Consider the following 21507-nt stretch of genomic DNA (forward strand, 5'->3'; position numbering starts at 1 on the left):
ATTATGTAACATTACATCACATATGGTATGACATGACACAAGACATGAAATGACATTATGTAACATTACATAGCATATGGTATGACATGACATGACACAAGACATGAGGTGACATTGTGTAACATTACATCGCATATAGTAGGACATGACACAAGACATGAGGTGACATTGTGTAACATTACATCGCATATAGTATGACATGACACAAGACAAGAAATGACATTATGTAACATTTCATCGCATATAGTATGGCATGACACAAGACATGAGATGACATTATGTAACATTACATCATATATGGTATGACATGACACAAGACATGAGGTGACATTGTGTAACATGACATCACATGATATGACATGACACAAGACATGAGGTGACATTGTGTAACATTGCATCGCATATGGTATGACATGACACAAGACATGAGATGACATTATGTAACATTACATCACATATGGTATGATATGACACAAGACATGAGATGACATTATGTAACATTACATCGCATATGGTATGATATGACACAACAAGACATGAAATGACATTTAGTAATATGACACAAGACATGAAATGACATTGTGTAACATTTCATCGCATATAGTTTGAAATGACACAAGACATGAGATGACATTATGTAACATTACATCACATATGGTATGACATGACACAAGACATGAGATGACATTATGTAACATTACATCGCATATAGTATGACATGACACAAGACATGAAATGACATTATGTAACATTACATCGCATATAGTATGACATGACACAAGACGTGAAATGACATTATGTAACATTTCATCGCATATAGTATGACATGACACAAGACATGAAATGACATTGTGTAACATTTCATCGCATATAGTATGACATGACATAAGGCAAGAGATGACATTATGTAACATTACATCACATATGGTATGACATGACACATGACATGAAATGACATTGTGTAACATTTCATCGCATATGATATGACATGACACAAGACATGAGATGACATTATGTAACATTACATCACATATGGTATGATGTGACACAAGACATGAGATGACATTATGTAACATTACATCACATATGGTATGACATGACACAAGACATGAGATGACATTATGTAACATTACATCACATATGGTATGACATGACACAAGACATGAGGTGACATTATGTAACATTACATCGCATATGGTATAACATGACACAAGACATGAGATGACATTATGTAACATTACATCGCATATAGTATGACGTGACACAAGACGAGATGAGATGACCTGGCATGGTTTGAGATGACATGAGACACAATGAGCCGACATTAAGTAAACTTAACATGACATGACATGACATTGCATAAATGTTTTGATATTTAGATATTGTTTTGTGTTAGACATTTTGTTGGAAATTTCATGTTTGGCTATTTCATAGAAATAAACTGTAATGTCATTTATACAGCATATTTATGAAATTATTTTTTGTTGATAGCATTAAGTCACACTACGTTGACGTCATTGCATTTCTATCGTATCACCTAAAGAGTACTTATTCTATGCTTAAGAGTGGCGTTGGTATAAATCGTGATGGAAATCGTGGCTGTGAGTATCTAGTAATAATTTATAAAACTGTGTGGTTATTTCGTGTACATCTGTGTACAAACTCGAAACATCACTATACAGCGCAGACAATGACCGAAAATCCTATTCGTGGAACTGCAGCGTTGGTCCACCGATAAAAACATCGTTAGAAATAGGTATTTGAATCTGGGTGAAACACTCTCACTTTGGTACCCCCTCCCCGCGTGATGATGATGGTGGTGGTGGTGATGGTGATGGTGACGGTGGTAGTGGTGGTGGTGGTGGTGGTGGTGGTGATGATGATGATGATGATGATGATGATGATGATGATGATGATGATGATGATGATGATGATGGTGGTGGTGGTGGTGGTGGTGGTGGTGGTGGTGGTGGTGGTGGTGATAACATGTATACAAATGACCTTACTTGCAAAACATTATTGATATACACTGCCCTGCAAATTACCTTCCCAAAAGATATATCAGACCCCTGGCAGATAGCTATTTTTATTTGTATCAGCACTGCGTTGTTTTATCATTCCTATACACGAATTGACTTGGTGAACTGATATTATTCGCTAAGTTCTTATCATAAGAGTCTCATGGGGTACTAACAAGCTCACATCTTAGGAATATTAAACGACTAATTAACTACAATTGATAGAAATAAGGCAGGCGTTAAGTTAATGAACATTATGAAGTGTACATTAACTGTCAAAGACAAACCTGTCAGTTATGCTTACGTGTCAGTGCTGTTCATAATTGGGTAAGGGTGTGACAACTTGTATCATTAATGTCCCTACTCAGACAAAATACCACAAACCAAATTATTCTATTTATGTATCGTTGGTTCTAAAGCATGAAATAAAAGTCAATGGGACATATTCCCTTTCGTACAATGCCACTCCATTCTCTGTACTCGAACGACCGACTGTAGGGTCACCAATGTTTATTGTATGAGTATTTTATTACCTTAATATAATTTAGTCATGTAGAAATTAGTATGTAGAAGATATAAACACAAATTAAAGCGAACGATGAACACCTGCAGTTTCTATATAACCTGTCAAGAGGTCAAAGGGCGACCTGTTAATAAGTTCGCCTTCGTAACGTCAATTTGATTACAAGGTTCCATTTGTTGAAACAAACATGTAATTATAGGTATTAAACTAAGTCTTAGCATATTCGGTGTTGGCTGTCATGCCCCTGGATCTGGGTCTGCGACATCGTTCTCTTCCGAAATTACGTTGTAATCTGTCGATCGTGTTATTGTGTTTGTGATTCGAAGGTAAGGAAGTAATCATGCCTGTCTTTGAACTCGCGGAGTCCACGTTTTGGCTATTTCTACAAACAAAAACCCTGACCTAATATACTGTGATGAACTTTCAATTTGATATCGAGGTTATTACCTATCAATATGTATAAATTACTTTATAAGTACTAATTATACAACTATCAAACTCACAGTTTTATTTTTTTTCAATCAGCTGTCACCACAGCAAATGACACCCTTGTTGATAACGGATACAGTGGGGCAATGAAAGACTAGAAACAAAACAAACTTAAATGTTTGTGTTATGCATATAGATTTGACATATTTAACCTTTTTGCACCACACACCGATCAATAATGTCCTTTGAAGCCAGGATCGCTATCACAATACTTAAATAATTATTCTGGTCTAGCTTCGTGTACCTTACGAGTTCCTCTAGGCATATCATATCAGGTTTAGTTGTCAACATATATACCCCCAGTGACTACATGTGATATGGTTATTCACATTCGTTTTAGCCTAGATAACATTTCCCTAAAGCCGACAAGGTTTAATATTAGTACAATTTCGTGTTGCTTGGTGGCTAAAGTGCACTGAGGTAATTTCCGTTGCTCTTCGTGCAATCCGTGATCCATAAAAGCGCCGACGCCATGACAGGGAAGGTGAAAAATCTCAAGTTTTGAGAAATTAGTTCGTACCCAAGCAATACCAGAAATTGGCATTTGGAAAATATTTTAAAAAAATAAATTAATGGTTTGAATGAAGTATATGTACCTAGCTAAATTTCAAGGCACGTGGTGCTAATCTCCACATGACTCTGTATTACTGCAGCCCACTGAGGTATTACTCATTATATATGTATTGAGGTGTGTGTACAAGAATATCGCCTCTTTTTCTGCCAAATATAAAATATAATCAGCACTGCAAACGCAATCACAATTTCAACCTATTACAGTAAACATTGTATTACTTACGGAAAAAATCAACCTGTCGTTAACATGGCCAGTGTCCAATTATTGGTATTTTAACAATTTTAAGTAAATATATATTGTTAGTTGTTTGATCGAAAAAATAGTACCCTGTTTTAGCTAGTACAACTTTAACATTCGTCTATACTGTAAAGTACTTGAAGATACTTGAAAATAGGGTGTACCAAGTTATCGGATAAGAACTAGAGTTAATACGTACGTGTCATTATCCCATTCATTAAGTATGTTAATTTATCATGTTCCACCTTTATGACTAACAAGACATGTCATATCTATTTCATAGAACAGTAACAACGCACCAAAGCATCACTTCAACTGATAGCATATCATTTGGACTGGTACACACATATTATCACCCAGAAAGACTAGACGTTAGCTAATTGCCATTTGGATAATGAATACAATAGTGCTTGTTTGGAGTTCTTATTGTTATCTATTGATAGTTTCTAAAGGTAAGTAACTTAGACATCCGTCACTGCTATCCTTAGATTTCTACAATTTAGTGAGTTTAAGCTTTAGAAACTGTGATATCCATCAATGTGTGTATTGAATGGGCAAATATATTTATGGAAATTGCGAAGGTAAAATATCTTCAAAACTTCATGTTACTCGCATAAACAGTGTAACGTCACAACACTTATTGAGATCATGCAGACGCATCGTCTCATTTTTTGACTAACGCTTTAGCATGTCACGTCCTTGTCAAAGTGTGCCCATTTTACGCAAACAGATACGTATTACGCTCAAGGGAGAAATTTGAATGTACAATGACCAAACACTAACTAGTTAGAGGTCAGAGGTCAACGAATATTCCTCATGGATAGTAATTAGCGAATATCATATTATTACGGTGTTATTAATACTAAAAAAGACTGATAAGCACAGAGCAATGGACAAGTATCACTTACCTATCGCAAACTAAACAATTGTAGCCCAAATATTTCGAGAAACTGGGCTCCTCTTCATCAGGGGGTCTCCAGTTCTGTCAAAGAAATCAAGTTCTGTCACACTAAGTACTGAATTCAACAGTTATTGTCATGTAAATTCATTGCTTTTGTCTTAAAATGGTACGAATATTAAGTATGGCCAGGTCAGCTGTTAAATATTGATGAAGGGTTGAAATTTTGGTTTCTATGTTAGTGTTTTCTGTTTATGCTTTTGATGAGTGTTTATTCACGTAGTACTAAATTAGAAGTGGTAATATAACTGATGAAAATGCTTCGCACAGTTCGTGAGTTGCCAGAAACAATTGAGTAAAATCATCTCAAATTACTAACTTTAATCTAAAAGCACAGTAACATGGTATCATTTGTTCAATAGGAGTAAAGAGTCGTGTTGATACAGAAAACAGACTTCATAGGCATCTGTTCGGTAACTACAACAAGAATATTCGTCCAGCTGACTACAATGAGACAGCCGTCATTGATTTCGGTCTTGCTATTACACAAATCCTAGATGTGGTGAGTAACAAACAACTACAAATGTACTTCATGATGCATATCTCGTTATTAGTATAATGAGAACTTTCCCAATAGTAAACTAAAAGTGTGGGTTACTATTTAATCTTATTAGTAATTGCGGATATAAAAATACTTGAAGCTGCAAATAAATGTCTCCGAAACATTCAACGACGAATATACAGTTCTCTTATTTTCATCATTAACATCCCATTCTTATCTTTAAAACCTTTACTTTAGACTAGACTAGTTCAGCTCGAAACATTTCTGTGGCCCTCACCAGATATATTATCCCATCAACCTCCTTTTTAAAATGTACATAATTTTTTCTTCTGTTTTGTATCTGGTGAATAAGCAAATTCAATTCAATTCAATTCAACTCAAATCAATTGATTTCAATTCAATTCAATATAAATCATTTCAATTCAATTCAATATAAATCATTTCAATTCAATTCAATCCAAATCAATTCAATTCAATTCAATTCAAATCAAATCAAATCAATTCAATTCAATATAAATCATTTCATTTCATTTCAATTCAATTCAATTCAATTCAATTCAAATCAATTCAACTCAAATAAATTGATTTCAATTCAATTCAATATAAATCATTTCAATTCAATCCAATTCAATTCAATCCAATCCAAATCAATTCAATTCAATTCAATTCAAATCAAATCAAATCAAATCAATTCAAATCAATTCAACTCAAATCAAATCAATTCAATTCAATTCAATTCAATTCAATTCAATTCAAATCAAATCAATTCAATTCAATTCAACTCAAATCAATTCAATTCAATTCAATATAAATCATTTCAATTCAATTCAATTCAATTCAATTCAATTCAATTCAATTCAATTCAATTCAATTCAATTCACTTTTTGAATCAACAAATTATTGATATTTCTATCTTATATAAGTTTAACTTACATTAGACACTCTGAATGCTTTCAGGACGAAAAACACCAAATCTTAAAGGCGTCTGGATATGTTGAACAGGTAGGTATTGTTAAAAGTGACTACTAGTCGCATGGTTGGTGATCTTCAATTTGCATTTTAAACAAAGTTTATATATTTCTAGTTTGTTGAACATAACAAATTAATCTCATTGTTACGTACTTAAATCTATCACCTGTAATAGTAATATGATCTGATAAAATATGAGGTTGCATGAACTAAAATATATCAAATGTTTTGTCAGTCTGCGTAATTTTGGGTACAAAACTAAAAAAATCAGAAAGTATAAGTACGTGTTACTAGTACAATATAATGACTGTCTTTATCTGAACACTTTTCTAGACATGGCAAGATAGTCGACTGCAGTGGAATCCGTCAGACTATCATGGACTCAATAAGACAGTGGTTCCAACTGAATGGATATGGTGCTCGGATATGGTACTTCTCAACAGGTGCGAAATGTTGAAGATATTTTGTATTAGGCTTTCATTTTCGTAAAATCCTACATCAAACGAAGAAAAACCCACTTACTTTTATACTGTCATTTATCATCGAAACGTACGGACATGCATTTAATTTTTTGCGGAGCATGTGTCGAACAAAATGATAGCAAAGTATGTATGTATGTATGTATGTATGTATGTATGTATTTATGTATGTATGTATGTATGTATGTATGTATGTATGTATGTGTATGTATGTGTGTGTATGTGTGTTAATAGAAAATATGTAAATGAAATTAATATAAACTGTGACTAAAGGCACATCTGTCATTCACTTTTTATTTCTTTCTCCTACAGCGCCGTGGGACAATATGAATTTGCAATGACTGCACGTGTTTTGATATTTTCAAACGGCTTGATCACTTATTTTCCACCCGCTGTGTTTGAAACCCCTTGTATAATGAATATTCTGTACTTCCCTTTTGATGTTCAGCGATGTCCCTTGGAATTTGGACCGTGGGCATATACGATTGATCAATCAACAGCACACCCTGTTCGGAATGGTGTGAACGAGGTTATGTTTCTTCCAAGCACGGAATGGAATTTAATAAATTCATCGGCTATGTACCTGGAGTTTGGATCAAGTGATTTACAGTCAACATGGGCAATGATACGATACACACTGGTTCTGAAAAGAAGACCCCTTTTTTACATAGTTAATGTCATTATTCCTTGCATTATGATGGCCTTGTTGACAATGTTAGTTTTTCTGCTACCTTCGGACTCTGGTGAGAAGATGTCATTTGGCGTTTCTATTCTTATCACCATGTCAGTTTTTAATCTTCTTGTCGCGGACATAATGCCACCAAGTGCACAAGGTGTGCCGTTGATAGCCCGCTTCCTCTTTTTCAATACGTGCTTGGTAGCCATGTCAATCGCTGTAAGCGTTTTTGTTCTTCGATTACACCATAGACCGGCCTACGCTCGGAGCATGGGTAGTGTTACATACAAACTGTTTTTTAAATGTCTGCCGAAGATGTTGTGTATTAAACTATATGCTGATACATTTCCAAGAAATAAACTTGTCGATGATAAATTTACGATGGATGATCAACAAAATTGTAATGGTACAGGTACAGTCAACGTATACGTAAACGATGTTTTTGAAAATTTGGAAAAGAGTGGTAAAGATGTGCCAAGAGTTGGTGACCAAGCAACCGTTATTACCAAGGAATTTCTTATTCTGATGAAAAGAATGGCTTCCGATTTTCAGTTCGTTAGAAGAAGGGTCGAACTGGACATAACTGCGAAAAGGGTATGATGTGGTTTTTGTTAAAGAACACTTACGTTATTTGTGATTTTTCAAGTAGGACGCCATCATAAAATTGTTTTATAAATTGAAAATCCAAGATGAATACCCAATCCTCATCCAAATTGCCACTTCAATTTCTTTGTTGGAAAAGCAACACAACTATCGCTCGATAGTTTCCATTGGCCTTTCTCATGATCTGTTGGCTGTATTCTCAATTGAAAGGTGTAGAAATGAACTGACTCAACATGAACTGACTCAACACTCTAGACAGTCACTGGGCTGAATACAAATACATCATTAACATAATCTTGGATAGTGTTTGATTTATATACATGTTACTATTCGTGGAACTTTGAACTATGGACTGTTGAACATTTGATTTTTTTTACCTTTGATCGGCTCATAGGCTTTTAGCCTTCAAAGCTGTACATAATATGATATGATAATATGATATGACATGGTCTTTTATTAGACTAATTCAGCATCATGTTTCCCTTTCACAGCCATTGAAATAAAGTCATTATATTTTACTTTTCTTAACAGATGACTGAAGAATGGAAATACGTTGCCATGGTTATGGATCGATTGTTCTTATGTATATCTATGATAATATATGTTTCTGGAACAGTGATTATGTTCACAAACCCAGGAATATACCAAGATTAACCTAGTATATTATTCATGATAAACAGTAACATACAAACCTTTTAAACAAACCTTCCAATAAACATTCAATAAACATAGTTTAATCTTAAAATATTCGAAACAATTGATTAACCAATTAGGTAATTAATTACAGCAAAATAGTTAGAGTTACAATTGTCTTAAACAATCTATTTATATCTTTGGACTCTGGACTTTCTTCAAGTCATGCTCCTGCTGACGACATCTCTATTGCGAACTTGATTGTTATTTGCAGTCTCATATTGCTTCCAATGAGAAATGGCACATATCGATGACACTTTTCTTATTGACTAACTACTATGTTAGTCTCATATTCCATCACATAATGACGTTAATTGTTAATGTACTTTGTCCATGCACTTTTTTTTCACGATGGTTGCCATGATTTCATGTATAAATGCTAACTATGGAAAGTGTGTTATTTATTGCAAAGATATCACTGTCTAACGATAATTGCGACGAATTGGAGTTATTCTTGTGAGTGATCGATGTATTCTGCGACAGAGATTCAGAGCGTATACTCACATTTGTGCAATGTATGTATGTATGTATGTATGTATGTATGTATGTATGTATGTATGTATGTATGTATGTATGTATGTATATGTGTGTGCGTGCTTGCGTATGTATGTATGTATGTATGTATGTATGTATGTATGTATGTATGTATGTATGTGTGTATGTGTATAAGTATAATGCGTGTGTTTGTGTGTGTATGTATGTACATTTGTATGTGTGTGTGTGTGTGTGTGTGTGTGTGTGTGCGTGCGCGCGCGTGTGTCAAACTAAATGTCAGAGTACCCTGAATAGTCATTCAAATGATCCGTGTACATACATAAGCATTATATCTTGTCACATTTTAAAGAAGGCAGGCTTCCTTAATATTTCATACTAGTTGGTAATACGTCGATGACATCAAAGCGAATGTGTCTTACAAAGCCCATTGATATAGCTTATCTTAATGATTCATTTTCATAATTAATTATGTTCTGTAATTGGGCAATACATTAAGCAAGCGAGCTTCAATTTGCAAATTCGTTGGTACACATATTGATGATGTAGCTTACAACTTAATGCATATTTGCCAGAAGAAGTTTCTTTGGTAATTAGGCAATATCTGAAAATGCCAACTTCAAATTTCATATAATTTGGCACATACACATGCACGTTGATGATAACGAAGCACGAGTGCCCTTTAAAGCTTGGTAATGTGGTTTGTAATGATTAGTGTGCATAAATAACGATTGTTGGTAATATCTGGTGAACGCAAGGTTAGCTTCCATACAATTTGGTACACATATTTGATTATAACAAAGTGCACTTATGCTATAAAGCTTGTTGACGTAGCTGAGTCATAAATTAATTAAATTTCAAATAGGTACTATAATAGTAAACATGCACACTTCAAGTTTTCTTAAGTCATTTGCATAGAAATTTCCCATTTCGAGTGATATTAAATCAGGTAGCTGAGAACTATGCATTCTGATACTAATTGTTCCTAAGGAACAGCAATTAAAAGGCAGATTTTTGACCTTACAAAAGACTTTCAGTTTACATCAGGTTAGTTGTACGTTAACTGAAGGGTACCGAAAAAGTGAAATAAATTGAAAATAGCAAGACCTGGATGTAATTTCAAGCGTTTAATATATCCACTACTTTGGGGATAACGTCTTTTTATAGACTATTAGTTTAGCCAGTTATTTGATTACAGAAAACCTTCTGTAATTTAACCAAATCTCTAGACGAATAACAAAAAACATTCAGTAAAGCGTGTTATGGTGAAGTGTCATTTACATTACAGATGTGTAAACTTGATGTCATCGTTAATGTGATTAAAAGGGAAAGTCAATTATATGCCTGCAAATATATTGATAACGACAGAGACGAGAGCTTCGTTATCATGAAGTTGTTTACAATTTAGCATAGAAATACACACGTCAAATGGTAAATATGTATCCTCTTTGGATTCATAGTAATGGACTTCATTTTGACCCTGTATTGAGCCCTAGGGGTAGGACCTGGTACAAAATTGCATAATTAGATTCCTTTCACTTTGGATTATCTGACAGAAATGATGTGCTTTGTATTGCATGAGGTGACCTCTTTCTGCGAGTCAGTGACATATTAGCTCTTTCGTTTGAATAAATAATGCCCTTGCTTATTAAGGTCTAGCAATAAAGACGGTATTTATTAAGTTCAGATTCAATTATGAAATAAAATGTAAAGGGAGACATGTTATCCATTTTGACATTTAAATTGCACGAGTTATAAATGATGAGGCCTTCCTGTAAGTAACGGTCTCCCCTACCTCGAATCCCGGTTTTCTTTTATAGTTCATGGTTGTATTGCAATACCATTAAAAATAATATTGGAAAGATTTTATAAAAGTACTTGATAAAAAAAGTATATCATTAGAATATATTTCTACCCTACATTTCATAATGGCAGACTGACACTATTCCTTTCAACAGTGGCTCTGACAGAACATTGAATAGCGAAAGTTATTGTTTCATTGACTACAGAGAATTGATTTTCTTGGTAATATTAATGGGTATTTGACAAGTCAGATTTTGCCATGGGGACGATGAGGAATATATGTCACTTTTTAATCACATGGGGTTTTTATACTAACATCTTTGATATAACCAAAATCCCGAAGCTGTGTATTCTTATACATATTGCTCAAAACGTCTGTGCACGAACTATTCTTATACGGTCTAATTTAACACTGTGACATTGCCATCCAATAAGCTATTATTTTAATATTGTCTTCATGTTATGCGAATATGAGAATTCGATGTTTTAGTTTCCTACAGCCGAGATGATCAACGATAGCTTCTGAGCTGGTTACGTATGTCTCAGCAATTATAGATGAAATGAAAGAGGTAAGGATAAATATGTTACTCATATTTTTAGTCCTAATTACGCGAGACCTTCGACGTTTAGGATATTTCCAATGAGATATCATTTAGAAGCTCCATACCATGTCATTCTTCCATTTAGTCGTTTGCATCGTTCTGAAATATTTGTTCAACCGATATAAACGTCGAAAAGAACACTTTTGTACGATTCGTGTTAGTCAAACCCAAATCCCTAACCAGGAATATTAGGGAACTATATTGAGAAACCATCTTCAATGTATAATACACTCACTTATGTCTTTATGTCCGAGAAAATCATGGTTCGCGAAGATAACTATGTATATGACGAATGCATACCATGTATAAGTATGAATTTAGACTACGCTTTTACTTATAACATTGTTTACTACAGTGACAATGTCTGAATGTATTTGTCTGTTTTTCAGTGACATGTCGTTCTTCTTCAAATTATTATCGTCATAACTACTTCAGATATTAAGATAGTTATCGACGAGGCCGGGAAACCGTCACCATGTTATCGTGTCTTCTATACTTCGTGGTCATCATACAAGGTAAAAACTTATGTATGTTTTGATGAGTAAAGAGGCTTTTATCGAACACTTGTGTACAATGGTCTGGTCTGGTATCGATGACAATGACAATGTAATTCAAAAACTTTCGGTACACAGTCCCATTCCACAGTCAGTGCATGAGATATAAAAAGCGCCAATGGCGTTGTAGCACAACTGTATAGTTTTTAAAAATGTTCAACTACATGCTGATACATGCTAAGTATAGGTGTTCATTTGCTGAATGATTATCCAGTTGCCTATCCAACGCTGTTCTTATCTTTGCAATATACACGATCGTTTGGCTGTTGTTATGGGCATAGTCTTGTTGCTAGGTATATTTGCATACATTTTGAATGTTCACTTGTCTATTGATCCCTGTTGTCTTTGAAATATATGTGATCATTTGGCTGTTGCCATGGGCGTGGTCTTTTTGCTAGGCATATTTGCATACACTTTTTGAATGTTTGTTCACTTGTCTAAGAACCTCTGTTATCTTTGTGAAATACATCACCGTTTAGCTGTTGCTATGGGCGTGGTCATATTTGCATACATTTTTTTGAATGTTTACTCACTTGCCTACCAGATGATATTGTTATTTAATCAAAATATACTGTGATTTGGTTGTTGCTAAGGGCGTGGTCACTGTTGCTAGGGCCAATTTTGTCAACATCTTTTGAAGAAAATCGACAGAATAACACTTCTGGAAACATCGCACCAAGTTTCAGTCTCATTGACCAAGTACTTTTTGAGATATGAGTTTTTGACCAAAATTCACGTTTTTACACCTAATTTGCATATCACTGATGACATCATTATATGTTTGATATTTCTTCATCTATATATCCCCAGGTGCATGCCCATTAAATTTCAGCCCTATCTGCTCAGTAGTTTTGGAATTAAAGATTTTTGACCAAAACTACACATGTTTAGTGAACAATTATAAACACCCTTATGAATATTTCCACCAAATTTCAGAGAGATCTGCCCAGGTGTTTTTGAGTTTAAGTCTTTTGACCAAAAATCACATTTTTACCCAAATCACACACCGGTCTTAAGATCATTTTGATTTGAACAATTTCCCAATTAGACACCCACGGTAATACACCCACCAAATATCAGGGCAATCGGTCCAGCGGTTTTTGACTTTAAGTTGTTTACACACATCCACCCCCCCCCCCCTCCCACGCACACACATACACTTTGCCATGCCTTTCGCACTACTGAACCTTATCAGTTCAGTTGTGCTAAAATTGAAAGTTAGAGCGAGATCTAACACATGTATGGAATGATAACTTTAAAAAAAAGTGAAAGGAATGAGATGAGATATTACCAGACCATTTTTACACATATATTTTACATTAACACCTTTACACCTATACCTACCTATAATAGAATAATAATTGATTTGAACATGTTTAAAGGCACTTTAATACACAATGTTTGTATACATCCGTTTTATTATCTAAACATGCTTCTTTTCATATTTTAAATGGTTTTACATGTAATTGTGAAACGGTAATTATAATAGTAAGGGATACCAATAGATATTTGAAAACACCTAGAGCAGTAGTTCATGTGCGTTATGTATATACAGTATGTTGATAGACTTGATATTTCATGACTTCCTTATCTTTTGTACAGGATTTGAAGTTCAAAGTTTTCAAGTTGACGAGGAAAGTTTGCTCTATAACAATCTGTTTGCAAATTACAATAAATTTGTTCGACCTGAAGAACTTGTGACTGTACAGTTTTCATTGGTTCTGTACCAGATAATTGATGTGGTGAGTTTTATGGCGTCATTACTGAATTCATTATTACTGCAATATGAGAATAAGAAAGGAGTATTTAGTTTTGATTTTTAATTCATTAAACAACTTTACCTTGTTTTTTAAACATATAATGTGAAACAGCATAGGCAACGTCTGTGTTTGCAATTTAGTACTACTACAGTACAGTACAAAGTCTGTTATTGTACGTAAGGAAATGATTAAACAAAACTTGCATTAAATACAAGTAATCACTACGTCACGTCCTGTATGTGCATGTGGCCTGTCGCTCACTTCCGGTAGTACTATACCAAACTGTTTACACCTTTTGTTAGTTTTTCGAAATAATAATCAAAATAGATACCTATTTCCCACCAATTTTGCCTCTTTAATACTGGAATAGTGATAAAATTGTAAAAAAAAATAATGGCGTGTTTTCAGGACAAGTAATAGGACTGGGAGAGGTGGGGTTAAGTTTCCAATTCATAATCTATCATTTGGAATTTCTTGGGTAAAATTCATATTTTAAAAAATCCCATGCATTTGTTATAGAGAAAATAATTACAGGGAAATCATCGGCAAAAACAGATGTATTACGTTACAAACCTCCTAAGATTATATGATATCATGATGGTCAAATGTGTCGACAAAAATAAACTAACAGGACAATTTGTTTACAGTACGCAGGTCTTAGTACTTCGAGCTAAAACTTCTAAACATGCTTTGTAAACAGGAGAAACTCGTTTGACACGTCTCTCTAGTCAAAAGTTTGATTTCATGTCTTCAAAGTGGATAAATTATCTGACAAAAAAATCGCTACCTTTATATCTCTTTGTTTGTTTGTTTGTTTGTTTGTTTGTTTGTTTGTTTGTTTGTTTGTTTAATTAGTATAGGTGAGTGTGTTTCTTGTAGGAGGTAAGCAGGTAGGTGGTAGGTAAGTTGGCTGGTTAGTTAGTTGGTTGCTTGGTATATAGGTCGATTAGTTGCTTGCTAACGAGGAAGAACAACATGATGCAACTTATAAAGCATATATAATCTCGCCTAACAATCGACTAACCGTGGCACATGTTGTTTACTTTCAGGACGAAAGGCAACAGATATTTAAAGCTACTATATGGGCAGGACAGGTAAGAGATTTGTAAACTAAAGAATGTTTGACGCATTATACCACTGCCAAGACTATGATGTAAATGTATAACAATCCCACCACAAGATTATATGTGTAAGACGTGTCGAGATGAAAATTTGACATAAATAAAATTCAAAATCAAGATTTAATTGTGCGTAGCTCCTTAACTGCCATCAGTTAAGTTCAAAGCTATATATGTCTTGATTGGGCAACATTCCTGGTATGTAGAAATGTAAATATTTAAATATACTTGGGGGGGGGGTTGTATTTAAGGTTTGGTAATCACGCTTAGAATACCGCAGTGTAGAAACACAGACAATAATACAATAGCAACTATTTGAGATACCTCATACTGTTAATTTTAACTTTATCTCACATAGTTTTGGATTGATCCACGATTACAATGGAATCCATCACAATACAATGGTACAAGCAAAGTTGTCATTCCCACTGAATGGATATGGAGACCGGATATCGTGCTGTACAACAGGTGATATATGATATATATTGCCATGTGTCTACTTTATGCATATCGAGTGTACACACCTGTATCTATGCAGAGGGCAAACACACATTCAATCACCCACAAATTCCTGTTCCAACGCAACCAAACTATCATCTAACTAACCAACCAACCAACCAACCAACCAACCGACCAACCAACCGACCAAACATAGGCAAGGAAATTTCCTTGTTTGTGAACCAACAAACAAACTAACCACCCAACAACACGGCATGTATACATACATACATACATACATACATACATACATACATACATACATACATACATACATACATACATACATACATACATACATACATACATACATACACACATACACACACATAAATATATATTTATATATATATATATTTATATATATATATATATATATATATACGCTCTGCCACTGCGGTATAGAGCACTGTCTTAGCAGATTGATACTCACCGAGTTATATATATATATATATATATATATATATATATATATATATATATATATATATATATATATATATATATATACTTGGAGAGTATCAATCTGCTAAGACAGTGCTCTATACCGCAGTGTTCTATACCGCAGTGGCAGAGCGTATATATATAGTGTTTCAGAAACCATCAACCACATACATAGTGACAAATGTCATGTAAAGGAAAAGAAACTACAATACAGTTTTGTTTTGGTTATTTGCAGTGTTAGTGACAATTATCAAATACCGATGACAGAAAAAACGGCAGTGAACTCTGACGGATCAATATTGTTCTATCCAGTGGCATTAGTTGAAATTCCGTGTACGTTGGATATAGTTTACTTTCCATTTGATAAACAGACTTGTACCTTTGAATTCGGACCTTGGTCCTCTCCAAAGGACCATATGTCACTACAACCGATGATCCGGGACATGTATGGAGAGCTTTTCACTCCAAGTACCGAATGGACACTCCGAAACTCCTCGCTTTACGTCGAACTAGATATGAATGGAGACTACGAAAAGATCTTCTGTACTGTTGTGATACAAAGAAAACCATTATTTTACATAATAAACATGGTTCTGCCATGTTTATTTTTTAGTCTCCTGAAATTTCTAGTTTTTCTATTACCAGTAGATACAGGGGAGAAGATGTCATTCGGCATGTCTTTACTAATAGCAATGTCAGTGTTCAATCTCCTCGTCACAGACACTCTTCCACCGAGTGCGAATGGTGTCCCATTGATTGCTCGGTACCTACTCTTCGATACCATCCTTGTTGCTTTGTCAATTACCATAACGGTATATACCTTGAGAATTCACCATACAGGTCGACACCAGGAGATTAACTCATTTGTAAAAAAGCTGTTTTTCAAAATCCTACCAAAGGTCATGTGTATGAAGAATCGAGTGGTTACTCGGCAGAAGGGTAAACCAAAGACTATTCAGGATGATTATTTTAAATATGAAAACGCTTCAAATGCTGAAGGTGTTCGTGCTTGCATATCAAGTGTTTCAGAAACCATCAACCACATTGAAAATCATGGAGACAGGGCAACCCCGGAAGCTACGTCAGAGCTTCTACATTTAATGAGATATTTGGTAGCACACTTTCAAAGCCAGAAGCGATGCATCCTTTCAGAAACCATTGAACACGAGGTAAATGGATATATACTTGTATTCATTTGATCAATTCACTACTAAATATCAAATTTCACGAGTACTAAAATTGTAACGAATACTTATACACGCAACAGATTTTTAATAAGCTGTGAGCTTCGACTGCAAACTGTCAGTCTTGTTCACCTCAAGATAGCTGGCGCTGTTTAAGATCAAAGTGACGTGATCACGGAGAATGCACCAGACCTTTAATAGGGAGAAAGTACCGTCTCCCTATGGCAAGCCTTTCAGGCCAAAATGATTATTCTCTTTTTGAGTTTTTTTTTTTTTTTTTTTTTTTTTTTTGGGGGGGGGGTTGGGGTGGTGTTTCAGACTTTCACCATGTATGTAGTTTTCCTATATAATCTACATACATGGGTGAAAATAGTATAAAACACAAACACCAAAAAATAATAAAAAAGAGCCTGTAAAAGAATAACCATTTTGTCCTAAACGGCTTTCCATATCCCTCACCTGTGTTCAGGTTGTTACCAAATTTCACACTTTGGATTATTGACGCATGCGCATAAGCAAGAAATGATTCACTTCATTGTGGAGCATCATATCTTTCGTATTTTTTCATTTTTTTTCAGATTATATACAAGACCTTTACTATTTTAAAGTTACTTCCCTTAGACTTAAAATCAGAATGTTTCTAAATGTGCATGTATACATCTATGGGTTACAGACTACGTGCAGGAATGAAAATAAAGCGTTATTATTCTTTCATTATTTTAACATTATAGGTAATGGAAGATTGGAAATATGTTGCCATGGTGATGGACCGTCTGTTCTTGTGGATTTCTATTCTAACCCACTTGGTCGGAATAATTGTTATTCAAATGAATCCAGGAATAAGCAATATGTAAACTTAAAACCTAATGAATCTACGGTGTTTGTGTTTTTTAGACTCATTTAACGCGTACCCAATAGTACAAGTTGTGTAATTTCCACAAATTAAATTGTTCCTTTTTTATGTTTAGGGAACGTCATTCATAAGACATACGGCTATTTCACAACCAATGCTTCATTTCAATCTTTGAATCATCAGCCTAGGCACAACTAAGAAACTTTCTTTTGCTTCCTCTATGTTACAATAATTATTTTAACATGATAGATAAGATTCTTTCTCATTTGTATACCACCTGTTCATCCCACAAGCATAGGTTCAAAAAATGTTCATTTTGAAAGGTAACATATGGTGTCAAAAACACAAACTATATGCACATATTAATTGGAAATATGTTGCCATGGTGAAAGAGTTGAATAATTGAAACTTTACATTGATTAACTTTTTTCGTAAAGGATTATTTTTAAACATGTTATTTTAAAGAACTTTCATACACAATTTGATTTTTTTCGTTCCACGAGGTTTTATGACTTGACTAGAGATGGCGCCCTTCAAGACAGACTTTTACTGGAAATTTCCAGTATATGTTTAGTTGATGCCCGTTGAGAATGACTCTTCAATTATATCAACAACTACGCCCTCTGGTATTTACTCTGATGTTCGAATCGTATACTTCAGTCGCGTATCACCAGATGAATGGAATCACACATCCCAAAGTACGTCTCTAACGAATACAACATTTTCATTTAAGATCATTGATGGGTACTTTTTTGAAAAAATCATATGTAAATTAGTTGGTACATCACTAGCAAAGTTATGAATTGTGAGAGATTTCACTGTCGAAATGCCTCGCAAATGATGGCGACACTAGTTTCAGTCTTATGCTTTCCTTTTGCAACCACATTCTGCTCTATTCGACTATTCTGCGCAGACGTGCTCAGAAAGAAACGCGATTGTGGATATCGCCAACTGGTACAGAATGGATAGTGAACAAATTGGTCGGCGTCCTTCATACACGTTCAACTACCTTACGATGTGAGAAAGTTGAGAGATGATATTCTGGGATTTAAAAAACAAATAATTTATTTCTGTATATAGCTTTTATTATTACGAATAACACTTATTGCGTTGAAAATACCCAGCTGAGTACATTTGGGCAAACGTTATTCTTCGTCATCATAAACATGTCCTGGTAAATTGCACTTCCAGAGTCACCAGTGTGTTCAACGCGGCATCGATTTACGTTTTATGAGTGAACAAATTAATCGCGCTGAGTAGGGAGACAGTTGTGATGTCACCAGTCTTTTAACTTAAATATTTCAGGATGCCCCAACAAAATGTGAGCAATGTAGTCAGGTTTTCCGTTGGCCATATCTAAATATTTATGCAAAAATCAAACTAAGGGTCTGTTCAAAGTCATCAAATATACAGTTTAAAGTGAATGCTGTACTTTACATTTAGGTTACATCATATGTTTTAAACACATGTCATTGACCGATGTGATCTGTCCTATAGAATGATATTATTGTTTTTTCTACGAGACATAGATGAAACTCAGACTACGTTTTCATGATTATTTTCTTTCACTTTTTCATTAAAACATAACCTTCATATCAGGAATATGTTATTGGTTAGAATCTTAGACGTGGCAAACAAATACCGAGAAACCAGGAATTTCAGAAGAATATTGTTTCAATAGGAGTTAACATGGTGGTGATGAAGTTGTGTATTTACTATAGAGTGACATGGGCTTCTGGTTTTGGATGCGAGTTAGGCACACACAAATGAAAAGCATAAATTCTAGTAAAAAGGACAAAGTCCTGGATTGTACTTGGTAGCTTTATGTTACCAGTGAGTGCCAAGAATGTATTCAAATAGTTGGGTGGTACTTGGATCACGTTTACAATGCTTAGTGGTCCAAGCTTATGGCAGGTGTCGACTGATCTGTTGATAAACTAGTATTTCCCGATGTCAGGTTTGACAGATCTTGGCATGTTCATATTTATGTGCCCCTCTGTCATTTTGTGTTGAATTTGATGACTTCTATCAATTGGTTATCCAATATACTGTTGATATAAAATTAAATATATTGATGTCCAATTAAATGTTTTTTTATGTGAATTTAATATTGCGGAAAATGATTAAATACAGCATAGATGGACAAAATGTAATTAATTAAGTGTCCTTTCAGTATGAGTGACGTCACACGAAGAGTTGTGTCAATCTGTCAATTACTGATGAATAATCGTACATATAATACAATGTAAAAAAACTACATAGTCAGTAAACAAACAAACAAACAAACAAACAAACAAACAAACAAACAAACAAACAACGGAACAGGTGGAAAAAGTGCCAATCTCAGCCATGAAGCGATAGTGATTTTTAAACATTTGATGGTTCTATTACATGACTAGACAAGATTTCACGTAGTCAAGCAGCGTATCATGTACAACTTTTGATTAAGTCAACTAAGTCATTGCTGTAATTGAATCATGATGTAAAGGTGATAAACTACAACTCCTTATTATTGAGGATGCAACACACGGTCTTTAAAACACGACTAGTGAAATGAAATATGCTAATAAAAGACTCAATAAGAGGGGATTGATTTTAGATGTCGTAAATTGGACGAATCGACTGTAGTTTATGTGGAGAACAAAGATGACGAAATAAATGGAGACATATTATTCTATATGGACAAGTAATGTATTGAAGCGAATATAGCTTTGTGTTTATCCTTTTGTCATGAATTATAAGGCCATAATTTTCTCTAAATTATACATCAACCCCATCATACTGTGCCCAGGAGTCGAATACTGCATCAGGTATATTACAGTCATATCGTAAGTTATATTATCACAGACAAGTTAGGTTTCAAATTCATCGATATCTTTGTAGAAATCATTTATTTTAGCTTAGTTCTTCCATGAAATCTGGTTAAAACGGTCGGACAACAGGCAATCTTGTGAAGTCACTTTCAATGTGTCGTGGGCTACTGAGGGCGCGTGTTAGTGAATATGTAATGAATTCGTTTAATAAGGAGTGTGACTAACGTGGTCAGATTGCTGTATCAACTCAGGCTAGACGCAAGTGAAAACAGGTAAGATTTTTTTAGAGTATTTTCTCATTTTAATCATCCATATTTATTTGATCGCAACAAATTGTTCAATAACGACACACAAAATGAAACCAAGGGATGTGAACAAATTGTAATTAAGTTGTCACAAAATGAGATACAGGTAATATTTTCACAAAATTTGAAAACTGACATGTCAATAACGTAAATGTCTATGGAATATAGAAGCAACACCAAATCATGCTACTAAAAAGTGAAGAAAGGTATCTTTTTCAGAATCTTAGGTAGAACAGGACCGTATGTCCGAAACATACTGCAAAACTTAACGACTAAAATATTTAGAACATATGTAGTATTGTGTTCATGTGAAGTCAACAGACAATTAACGTAATAAAGTAATAACAAATAATGTAAAGC

At 34.3% G+C, this 21507-nt stretch overlaps 2 protein-coding genes across 2 annotated transcripts in view; both read left to right on the forward strand.

Moving 5' to 3' along the window:
• Positions 1-4187: 4187 nt before the first annotated feature.
• LOC144446300 (neuronal acetylcholine receptor subunit beta-3-like) lies at positions 4188-8682 on the forward strand. Its single transcript, XM_078136048.1, has 6 exons — positions 4188-4293; positions 5162-5301; positions 6259-6303; positions 6604-6713; positions 7062-8019; positions 8560-8682. The coding sequence occupies exons 1-6, from the start codon at positions 4236-4238 to the stop codon at positions 8680-8682; spliced, it is 1434 nt and encodes a 477-aa protein (XP_077992174.1). The 5' UTR covers positions 4188-4235.
• Positions 8683-12093: 3411 nt separating this feature from the next.
• LOC144446301 (neuronal acetylcholine receptor subunit alpha-2-like) overlaps positions 12094-21507 on the forward strand; it is a 22772-nt gene continuing 13358 nt past the window's right edge. Inside the window, exons 1-5 of the mRNA XM_078136049.1 lie at positions 12094-12133; positions 13775-13914; positions 14982-15026; positions 15409-15518; positions 16228-17161. Of these exons, the coding sequence (XP_077992175.1) occupies positions 12094-12133; positions 13775-13914; positions 14982-15026; positions 15409-15518; positions 16228-17161 (1269 nt within the window). The remainder of the gene's footprint in view (positions 12134-13774; positions 13915-14981; positions 15027-15408; positions 15519-16227; positions 17162-21507) is intronic.

Source organism: Glandiceps talaboti, chromosome 15, assembly GCF_964340395.1.
Source record: "Glandiceps talaboti chromosome 15, keGlaTala1.1, whole genome shotgun sequence".
Classification (NCBI taxonomy): Eukaryota; Metazoa; Hemichordata; class Enteropneusta; family Spengelidae; genus Glandiceps; species Glandiceps talaboti.

Excerpts from the sequence above, each read along its gene's own strand:
- LOC144446300 (XM_078136048.1), top strand. The coding sequence starts at position 4,236 with ATGAATACAATAGTGCTTGTTTGGAGTTCTTATTGTTATCTATTGATA. Across the intron at positions 5,302-6,258 it reads TTACACAAATCCTAGATGTG|GACGAAAAACACCAAATCTT; the intron begins GTGAGTAACAAA and ends GAATGCTTTCAG. Across the intron at positions 8,020-8,559 it reads TGGACATAACTGCGAAAAGG|ATGACTGAAGAATGGAAATA; the intron begins GTATGATGTGGT and ends TTTTCTTAACAG.